This window comes from Leptosomus discolor, chromosome Z (genome assembly GCF_034619465.1).
Source record: "Leptosomus discolor isolate bLepDis1 chromosome Z, bLepDis1.hap2, whole genome shotgun sequence".
NCBI classification, from domain to species: domain Eukaryota; kingdom Metazoa; phylum Chordata; class Aves; order Leptosomiformes; family Leptosomidae; genus Leptosomus; species Leptosomus discolor.
In genome coordinates this window covers 82,242,579-82,253,281 of record NC_141419.1, presented here as the reverse complement: position 1 = coordinate 82,253,281, position 10,703 = coordinate 82,242,579, and the positions used below count along the sequence as shown (strand labels likewise).

Below are 10,703 nucleotides of genomic sequence, written 5' to 3'. Positions count from 1 at the left end.
ATCCCCACCCCCATGACTATCCCCATCCCAATCCCCAGCCCCGGCCCCGGCCCCGCCCCCGCCCCTGTCCCCGTCCCAATCCCCATGCCCATGCCCATGCCCATGCCCATGCCCATGCCCATGCCCATGCCCATGCCCATCCCCATGCCAACCTTTCCCCATCCCCACCCCCGTCCCCTTCCGCGGCCCCGTCCCTCCCACCGGGCTATAAAGCTGTAGGCGGCCCCGGCGCGGCGAGGTTCAGTTTCGCCGCCGCAGCCCGATGAGCCGCCGCTTCCTCGCCCTGCCCGTCGGGGCGGCCCTGGCCGCGGCCGCGGCGGGGACTCAGGTGGGAGCGGGGCCGCGCGTGGGAGCTCCGGCTGGGAGACTCGCGTGGGACCTCGGCCCCGGGGCGCTGCGCGGGGGTCCCGGGGTCTGGGGAGGGACACGCGTGGGAGCCCCGCCCTGGGCGGCGGGAATCCCCGGCAGCAGGAGGACCCCCTTACTGTCGACGCGGGGGATGCTCCGGGGTTGTCCGTGGCCCCGGGAGGGATGTGCATGGGGGTGCCTTCCCGGGAGCAGCGGGGCGCGCATGTGGGGACCGCCGCCCCGGGGACACGCAAGGGTAACCTGGGGACCCTGCCCCAGCGGGGTGGCTTGTCCCCTGCCCGGGGAGGGGCGGTGTGGGAGAGGACTGGCGGCGCTCGGAGCTGGAGCCGGTGCTTGCTGGTGGCACGCTGCAGGGCTCCGGCCGTGCCGCATCCTTGCCTGCAACGGAGCCCACCAGAGACCAGAGGGCTCTGCCCATCCCAGTGGGCTGCCCACTGGGGCCATGCACAGAGCACACGTCCCCAAAGGCATGGGCAGACGTGTCGTGGGCTCGCACAGCTCACCTGGCAGGGCTGGAGCGGGGGGCCTGCCTCTATTCCTGCCTGTCTGGGGCTCCTGCCTTTACCTGTTCCTCTTCACCTCTCCCCTTCCACTTGCTTACCCCAGCTTTTGGCCCTCCGACATGGCTGAGATGGCAGCGACGTTCTAAACCCTGTCTCTGAACAGCAAGTGCCTGAGCTCTCGCGGGGCTCCACAGACACCCTGCTGTGCCGCTGCCCACACCTTGCCCCTGTGTTTTCTTCCTTTTCCAAGCTCCTCTGCCAGGCAGCCGAGATCCCCAGGGGGGAAAGGGCCGGGGTGAAGGAGACCAAGGGGACCGAGACCGAGTGGCGGCCAGGCCATGAGCAGGAACGCCCCGCGGGGAAAGCCAAGGTGAGAGCCGGCACCCTGCGGACATCAGGGGGTGCAGGCAGGGGGCTCAGCCCATGGCAGGGCTAAGGGCTGTGTGCAGGCACTAAGCCAGGGCCACGTCTGCTCGTCCCCCAGCAGTGCGACCTGACCGGCTGGTGGGAGAACGAGCTGGGTTCCAGCATGCACGTGTCTGCGGTTGACAGCCAGGGCAACTTCTCCGGCGAGTACCACACCGCCGTGTCGAGCGCTCAGAAACCCATCGTGCCGTCCCCCCTTGTCGGCTCCCAGCACTTGGACAACGAGGGGCAGTGCACCTTCGGCTTCACCGTCAACTGGAAGTTCTCTGGTCAGTAGCTGCAGCACCAGCTGTGCCTGGATGGGCTGGTGGGCTGGAGGGGGGAGCTCGGGCAGGTCCCAGCGCCCACCCCAATCCCTCTGGCCACTGTCCTGTCCCCAGTCTGTCCTTCCCTCATCTCTCCCCACTCCAGACGGTACCTGCACACAGCAGGACACCTCCCGAAGCACTGTTCGCGCTAGGCGCCATTGAGAGTGGCTTTGACAGCGTCTCTGCCACAGACCATTTCCCAGCAAACACTGGGACCCACCCGGGCTCTGTAAGCGTTAAGCCTGGTGGTGCCGGTGAAGGTGCAAACACAGCTGGGGTCCCGCTGGGATGCTAACAGCCACTGCTCCCCCAGACTCCACAGCTGTCTTCGTGGGCCAGTGCTTTGCTGGGGACGGTGGGGAGGAGGTCCTGCAGACCTCCTGGCTGCTGCGGGAGAAGGTCGACTCCCTGCCCAGCGACTGGGAAGCCACCAGGTGAGTCAAGGGTCACCCAGCCCGGCTGGGACCCCTGCCCCTCCACCGGACGGGCACCGATGGCCTTCTGCTTCCCCACAGGATTGGCCGCAACATCTTCACTCGCACGGGCTGAAAGCAGGAGGGAGAACCCTCTCACTTCAGCCAGGCTTGGGAGACCCCTCAGCACCGTCAGTATGTACCAGCATGGGGTTGTTACCAGCTCAGGGGGAAGATGTCCCCAAAACACAAAGAGAATTCAAATTTTACCTTGCAGCCCAGCCTTGTGCAGTCGGTGACTACGTCCTGGGGAAGCTGTGCTAAAGCACTGCGGTGGGTGCGGGCGAAGCTCTCACGCTGCCATTCTGGGAAGAGACTGGTCCCAAGAAAGACTGGCCCTTTTCCAGCCCACGTGGGTTGGTGCATGCCCACAGTGACCCTCTGACAGCAAGCGTGGGCCAGCACTGGCTCTTCCCTGCTCCACACCGGGCCAGCGTGACGGGGGTAAAGCTGGGGGGCCCTTCTGCACCCCAGAAAGCTGCCTGAGATCCCCCCCGGCTCTGAGGCAGCCCTCGGGCAGGCAGGTGTGGGTGTCCCGGCTGTGTCCGTAGTCCTGGCGAGCGGCGAGGGCTGCTCCGTACCGGCAGCACAGCGCTGGCAGCTGCAGCACATCCAGCCCCAAAACTCTTCCTGGGGAAAGTGTGTGATTTACTGGAAAGCGGGCATCCAGCAAATCCGGCCCCAAACCCCTGCCTGCCGGACCTTGTGACTTACCGTAATGGGCAATTCCAGTGCTGCTTGGGTCACCCCTCCCAGCCAAAACATATGATTTCCAGGAAACTCTGCTCCGAGTCTGATTCTGAAACTTGGTCCTCGAGCCGTGCAGTCCCAAAATAACCCCGGACGGTGCTTCGCGCCCCGCATTGGCACCCTGCCTGGGGTTGGAGCAGCCTAAAGGCAGGAGCGTGCTGGTGCTGCTGCCGCCTCCCGCTGCTGCCCGGTTTTCCTGCCATCAGTGCCACGGCAGAGCTTTGCTAACAGCATCCGTGGTGTTAGCAAGTTTTCCACCTGCTCTGTGTTTCAGCCTGCCTCATGCAGAGCTGCACGTGGGTTGCTTTTCACGTTTTTCTCCCTCGGGTCCATCTTCAGCTTCCGGAGCGATGCTGCTGTTTCCTTCTCAGGGCCTCCCTGGAATTTCTCCAGCTGTTTCAGTTCCCTTACAGCCTTTCTGAGCAGAGGACCTCTATGCCTTTATTACTGCCACCTGTCAACATTTCGCTGGGGCAGGGCTCCCCGGGGGCTGTGCAGCAGTGGCGGGGAGCTGCAGCAAGGCGGCGGTGCTGACCACGGTTTGAGCAGTCTGCAAACCCTGCAGGCAGCCGCGCTGCCGGGGAGAAGTGCCTGCGGCGTGGGCTGGCAGAGCTGTTGGCAAGGCCGGTCCCCATATGAGGTCACCCAGCGAGGCGGTGACACGTCCAGCGTCTTGGTTGTGGGGCGGCAGGTGAGAGGACACGGTGTGCCAGGGGTGGCCGCAGGCATCTGCGGGGGGCTGCGCCTGAGGGTGCTTCCCCGTGGGCGCTGGGCATGCATCAGCACTGGGTTTTACCCAGCTGCAAGACCTGCTCGCAGTGCTTTGCACACAGCTCGTGTCTGCTCTGCCTCTCTGAGCCGCAAACCCGGCACTATCGACCTCCTTCCCGCTCGGGCTGATGGGCACAGCAAAGGTGAGCAGCGGGGTCCCCTTCAGCCCCACTGCAGGCCCCCTGCTGGGTGGAAACCCGGCCCTTGCTGCTGCATGGCCAGCCTTGGTCCTGGTCATTCACACGCCGTGAATGCCTGCCGGGCCACGGGGAGCCCGAGGCGGCAGGAGGCTCCTCGCGCTCTCGCCGCTGCCGCGTCCGTGTACGCAGCTGCTCACGCACAGTGCATGGGTCACAAAAAAAACCCCCAATTTCTTGGGATCTTGGCGTGGGGTCATGCTCACGTAGGGGATCACATCCCTCAAACAGCTGGTCACGGTCAGAGTGGAGAAGGAGTCTCCGTTGCAGGGGTCCTCCAGCACTTACGTGTCTCAACCACCTGCAGAAGACTGCCCTGCGCGACCATTGCTGCAGGGACTGCTCCTGTCGACTGTTTACAAAGGAGCCGACACTGAGCATCTCAGTGCGCAACATCTGTCTCAGTCCAGCTGCTGTGCCTCCTCAGGAGATGGAGCTGGGCAGTTCCCAGGTCACGCAGGGACTCGGTGGCTGGTTGGCTCGGGTGTGTGACGGGCACTGCCTGTAAGGCAGGCCATGGTGCTGCTCGTGGGAACAAGGGCTAGTGGCCAAGCCACTGCTGCTCCAAAGACTACGAGCCAAGAATCAGAAGCATTGAGGTAGCAAAGACCTTTAGGATCAGAGTCCAACTGTTAACATAACACGGCCAAGTCCAGCCCGAAGCCATGCCACATACAACGAATTTACTTTTTTCTGAAGAGTGAAAGGAGGGACTTTCGTTTCTGGTGCCTGGAGGGCCTGGCCAGCTGGCTGGTCGAGTCCTTTGGATGGCTGCAGAGCTCAGCTGCGCTGCTGTTGGGCTCGGCCGGGTGGCAAGAGGACTCGTCCGGCTGGTTGGAGTGCTCGTCTGGAGCTCTGTGGACCCAGTCCGGGGGATCTGAGATGCGGATTGGGTTGCAGGAGAGCTGGACTGGCTGACAGGAAGGCGTGTCCAGGCCACCTGAATACTCGTCCATCTGACGGTACGTCTCGGCTACGGCACTGCAGAGCTCATCTGGGGGGAAGGGGAGCCATTTTGGTGGGTTTGGGATCTGGGCCGGGTGACAGGGGAGCCGGGCCTTCTCTCTGGAGAGTCCGGCCGGTTGACTCATGCACTGAGGAGGCTGTTCTTCTTGCCACTGGGCCTGAAGGCCGCTGGGCTGGTTCTCCGGCAGCAGGGTGGCCACGGATGGGCTGGGCGGCTCTAGGGAGGGCGGCTGTGCCAGGTTTCCAGGCAGGAACAGTGGCTGCTGGCATTGGGTCTGGCTCCCAGGGCTGCCAGGGCGGCTGTGCTGTTTGTCCGAGCGTGAGTGGCAGCCACCAGTTTCCAGCTGGTCTGATGTTTCAGAGTGGAGCCTGTGGAGAGTGGAGGCCGCTGAGGCCCTCAGCTTCACACAGGACACAGGGAGTGTCCCCCACAGCATGGCCCAGAGCTGGCAAAGCTCAGCAACACGGGCTGAGCTGCTGGCCCACCTTGGCCAAGGTGGACACCTGCAACTCATGGAGCACCGAGCAGCCATGGAAGCAAGGAGTGTCGCGGGGAATCGGGGACTCACTGCTTGGTCTTTCTCCACCGCCAGATCCTGACACAGCAGGCTATTGCAAGTGGCAAGGACAGCACGGTGGCTGCTGTGCCGATCAGAAGGAGCCTTCTCACGTCTTGGGGACTGAAAAGACTTGTGGTGTTCTGGGCACTGTCAACACTTGTGTTTGTGTGGCCGACCACCTCTGGAAGAGCAATTCAACACGTCAGTTCGTCCGGTGCACCACTGCTAAGCTTGCAGCACATGTGCTACGGACGGGAACCTCTCGGTTTCCCCCACTGCCCCTGGTTGTCTCACCAAACAAAACTCAGAAGGCCAGAAGGAGAGCATGGGAGGGCCTGCAGCCTTCGAGTGAGACGGACCAAAACCATCCATGCAGCAGGGGGTGTCACCCTCAACTCTTCCTCCTCCAGGGCCAGCTCCCATACCCTGAGGGGATGGAGTCAGGTCCTCTCAGGAGACACCTGAGCCTTTTTCTTCCCTCTGCCTTCTCTCCAGCATGGGCACCGCTTCCAGACGCTCCCAGGTTTTGGGACACGTCACCCACTTAGGGACCCCAGCAAGACTGCTCAGTACCTGAGTCCATGCGAACAATTTCATCTGCACGGCTATGCTGGTCTTCTCTGGGCTCTGACAGCACTGCCAAAAAGCACAGATGATGTCACGTAAAGCCTCAGCATGGCTCAGGCACAGAGGATGTACAGGAGGATGGGAAGGTTCCCTCTGAGCCCTTGCCCAGTCTGGGAGTCAGGGCATCGCTCTGGACCTCAGCTCACAGGAGGGATCCCGCTCTGTGCTGCTCTTGTACTTTGGGCCTCCTGGGACTCACAGCGAGCTCTGGGATGCAGCTACAGTGGGAGGTGCGTTGGATTAAAGGTCACATTTCCCATCATCTGTGGGATGTGGTCCAGATGCCTCAAACCCAAAACACTTTCAGCTCTGGCTGCTGACGTGACATGCAAGAGCGGGCACTGGGGAAGAGCCTGCTGACACACAGTGATCCTGTGTGAATTATAGAAATATAGAGGGAAATATACCTACCGTTTCCTCTCTTCAGGTCCTTCAGAACTTTTCTTAGCTCTTCAAATATCTCCAGGCAATTTTTTCCTGCTTTAGCTGGGTAATTTCCTCTTGCAGGACCTTAACAGAATGCATTTGGTTCAATTTCACGTGAAAACACTATAGAAAACCAGTGCTTAACCTGTGAGGTCAGCAGAGACCGACTACGCACCCCTGCCATGCCAAACAGGCTGTAGTGCAGCGTCCATCCGAGGAGCTGGAGAAGTCCTCTCTACAGGTACATCTGTAACTGAACACCCAGAGAAGCTTCCGTCATCTGTTGTCATCTGCATCGGCAGCACTGCATCCCAGTGGTCCAGATGGACCAACATATAGAGTCCCTTAGGGCTTTCTTGCTGGGAGAGCTCTAACGCACACAGGGGGAGCCCCCTCTAAAGCAGCACTAGAGGAAAAATCCATCCTCCACGCTTCTGGAGGAGAAGAGCCTGCTGGCCCATGAAGGGCTGCACCAGCACCGCTCGCTTACCTGCTCCCCAGGCTCGCCAGGGATCAGCCCAGGCAGCCCTGGCATGCAGGGCCACCAGGAGGAGGAGGAGGAGGAGGCATCGGGGGAAGGCCATGGCCATGGCCCCCTGCGCTTGCACCTTCCTGCTGCTGCTGCTCCTTTTGTTGCTGCTGCTGCTGGAAGTGGGGCCGGGGGCTGAGTGGTTGGTACTTGTAGCCGGCGGGGCACCGCAGGGCTCTGTGAGCTCACAGCAAGGCTCTGTGAGCTCACAGCAAGGCTCTGTGACGTCACAGCAAGGCTCTGTGACGTCACAGCAAGGCTCTGTGACGTCACAGCTGGGCCATGACTGCCTGGGGTTACCAGGAACACCCTGAGGGCCGCTGGAGCACAGCCAGGGAAGCTGCCCTCCCAGAGGGGGGAGCGCATCCCTTCGAGCAGCTCCTTGCAAGGGCCAGGACACAGTCCCACCCGGGGCTGAGCCCACAGCTCTGCCCTGTTTTCCAGGCGCCATCATGGGAGCAGCGAGGAGCTCACAGTCCCCCAGAACAACCGGAAATCACAGCCAAGGGATTTCTGACCTCCTCGTGTGCTGTTACCAACAGCTCATGAGGCTGAAGAGCGAGGGATTTCAGTCGCGAGACAAGAGCAAGGTCCTCTTCCGTAGGCAGCTTCCAGAGTGGAGCCCAGTTCGGCACCTTGGGGGACCCCACGGCTGACAAGTCTTTGGATTTACGGCAAAGATGAAGCCTTCACTTTTCCACTTCTGCTTCACGTGGAATGTAAGGGAATACTTTCTGTCAGGGTCCCTCATTGTAAAAGTACCTCTTCTTAAGTCCACTTACTTGCCTGCTGGAGTTTGACAAAGTGAACGGAGGGGCATTATATATATATATATATATATATATATATATATATGCAATAGGAAGCAGTCGATCGCATAAATAGGTACAGCCACTGATTCTGAGCGCCCCGAAAGAGCAAGAGGGAGGTCAAGTCATGCCAGTTTGTTAAGGTGGAGTAATGTGGGTATGCTTAGGCCTCCCCATATCACCCAAGCCCTTCTTCGAGGAGCGCTGCAGCCAGAGCAGGCAAACAGAGTGTGGGGCAGCAGCTCACGCGGGAGGGCGCACAGGGAGGGCACCTCTTTGAAGGAGGGACATTCCACTGGCCGAGTGGAGAGGCTTGAAGTACATCTAACCCAGCAACCGGGCACCGTGCTGTGACCGTCTGCACAGGCCAAGGGCACTCATCCTGCCTGACCCCCAAGGCAGAACGGTGGGCACTCGTCTGAGAGCAAAGGCTGCAGCTCCGGCCGTGTGGTGGTCTGCACCATCTACCCCAGCGGTGGCCGACGCCTCCACCCAGACGGAGCTGCAAAGGGAGAGGCTGCGGTGCAGAGCTCGGACTGCAGGCAGGCCTGGACCTTTCTCGTGGGGCAGGGGCAGGCAGCAGACCTGGCTGCAAAAGCTGTGCCCAGGCGGAGGACGTCCTGCAGGGGGGCGCTGAGCTGCAGAGGGCAGTGAGAAGGCTGCGTAGCATCAGGGAAGTTGAGAAAGAGTTAGAGAGCTGGTTCCCAGCGCAGTCTGCAGGGGATCTACAGCCCACGGCCAAACAGCCAAAACCTCCCCACCGGCACACACGGAAGGGAGCGGGGCCAGTAACGCAGAAGAATGGAAGCCTGCAACGGAAGGGACCTGCTGCGGGAAGGGACTTCCCCCGGAGCCTGAGGTGCCCTCGCAGAACCGCTTCACTGCTCTGCGGACTGGAGAGGAGAGCCCCGTCACATGAGGGGAGATGCTGGTGCTGAGCAAGGCAGCCCGATCTGCTCCCCATATCACAACCCGCGCAACTAAGAAGAGGCGGCGGGTGATAGCAGGAGGTGACTCTCTTCTGAGAGGGACAGAGGCACCCACCTGCCGACCTGATGCACTTTCTAGGGAGGCGTGCTGCTGTCACGATCTGATCTAATGGTGGAACAATTTGGCAGACGTTAAACCCCCTTGCTTTCTAACCGACCTCAGGTAATCCTGGGTGGCTAGGGGCAGCTGAGCTTAACTCCTGAGTGATGCTCAATCAGGTGTTTTATCATGACATGGGTTCGTGATTCTGGGAAACAGAACAAAGACTCAAATGGAGTCAAGTGCTAACTTGATTTATTGAACTACCAATGTTCACGTGAGGAAGAAGAGAGAAAGAGAGAGAAAGAAAAAGAAAGGGAGAGGGGAGAGAGAGACAGCCACCAGATAGCTGCCACGGATCTTCAGCGTCCTGTCGATCCGACAAGTCTTTAGGGTCTTCGTGTCTTTGATGTCCAGCGGCGAAGGGGTCTGTCCCCAGCAAAAGATGAGAGACTCTCGAGAGCCAGCCCCTGTTCCTCACAGCCTCCGCCCCGTATAGTGGTGTCTCGCTCCATAGTTGGAGCTAGTTTACATGTCCACGCCTCGCACCTGCTGGTGGGGAGCATGCCCAGCACTGTCCTGGAATTTTCCAGAGGGTCCGAGCCTCTGATCCTGGGCCTGGGGCATGCTCAGTGGGTCGTGGACTACGTGCTTGGAGTCAGGCATGGTGTGCACGTGTTGTCTGTTCTTCTTGGGGTAGGGAGGGGCTTGTTGCCGTGGTCGCAAAGTCTTGCAGTTAGAAGGGGCTGTCACCAATGTTGAGGCATACGTAGAGACAAATTGATATTTCTGCTTAGTCTCTTACAAATCTGACGAGGCATCACGGTTTTAAACTGCAAGAGGGGAGATTTAGATTAGATATTAGGAAGAAACCCTTTCCTATGAGGGTGGTGAGGCACTGGATGGAAAGAGTTGCCCAGAGAGGTTGGGACGGCCCCTCGCTGGCAGTGTTCAAGGCCAGGTTGGATGGGGCTTGGAGCAACCTGGTCTAGTGGAAAGTGTCCCTGCCCATGGCAGGGGGGTTGGAACTGGATGACCTTTAAGGTCCCTTCCGTCCCAAACCGTTCTGTGATTCTCTTAAAGAAAGAACTAATGGAGAATGTATTAAAATAAGGCGATATCATTCATTTCAGCTTACAGGGCATTAGAGGAAGCAGAGCCTGCCAGAGATCCGTGGCCTTATAGAGGTGACAGGGAGTTTGATGCGTAGCAGTGCGAGTGTCAAGGCAAAGGATTTTTTCTGCCACCATATCTCCTGCCCAAAGGTCGCAGGTGTCCCAGGACAAGCAGTGGAAACTCTGCATGGCCCAGCTGTGCTCCGGGGTTCGGGTCAAGTTCATCCCTCCCCTGCTGCACCCCAGCACAGCACAAGTTGGACTGCTGACAACGGCTTGCTTAAACAAAACCGATGCTCTCCAGTTGTGAGCAAAAGTAAAAGCAACACTGGAAACATCTGCGGTAGGAGCCACCGAGGAAAGGTCTCCCATTTCAACACGGTGACTTAGCCCCAAGCATCCTCTCTGACGGGAAGGGGCCCACACCGATGGCACTGGAGCAAAACTGCTGCTGAGACTAAATGTCTTGCTTTTCGGCACGGGAGCCTCCATGCTGGCTCCAGCATGGCTTCGCTGAGGTCCCCTGCACGGGGGCAGCTCTGAGAACTTCCACCCTCTCGGGTTTTATGGGCAGACTGGGAAATAACCCACAGGAGGGCCCCACCTCAGTTCGATTAACCCTGGAAGAGACATGGGAGCTGCCTGCTCCGGGCACCTCTCGGTGGGATGGGGGTTGGGGCTGCCCTTCCTCCTTCAAATCAGCTGCTACAGGACAGGGCAGTTGCCCAGACCTCTGCCACCGTCTCGTCTTGTCTCGTCTCGTCTCGTCCCGTCTTATCATCTCAATGTCTCAATGAGGTCAAGGGCACGGACAGGCTAAGAAGGGAACTAATTTTCATGGGAGC

At 60.0% G+C, this 10,703-nt stretch overlaps 1 protein-coding gene across 1 annotated transcript; it reads left to right on the top strand.

Moving 5' to 3' along the window:
- The first annotated feature begins 262 nt into the window (after nucleotides 1–262).
- Nucleotides 263–2,162, top strand: LOC147413344 (avidin-like). Its single transcript, XM_086479795.1, has 5 exons — nucleotides 263–328; nucleotides 1,123–1,242; nucleotides 1,357–1,567; nucleotides 1,920–2,040; nucleotides 2,122–2,162. Exons 1-5 carry the CDS (start codon nucleotides 263–265, stop codon nucleotides 2,153–2,155), a joined length of 552 nt encoding a protein of 183 aa, XP_086335921.1. The 3' UTR covers nucleotides 2,156–2,162.
- Nucleotides 2,163–10,703: the final 8,541 nt, after the last annotated feature.

Bases quoted from the DNA above. Each gene is read 5' to 3' on its own strand.
- LOC147413344 (XM_086479795.1), top strand. From the start codon at position 263: ATGAGCCGCCGCTTCCTCGCCCTGCCCGTCGGGGCGGCCCTGGCCGCG. The intron at 1,243-1,356 runs GTGAGAGCCGGC...CTCGTCCCCCAG, and splicing joins GCCCCGCGGGGAAAGCCAAG to CAGTGCGACCTGACCGGCTG. The intron at 1,568-1,919 runs GTCAGTAGCTGC...CTGCTCCCCCAG, and splicing joins CGTCAACTGGAAGTTCTCTG to ACTCCACAGCTGTCTTCGTG.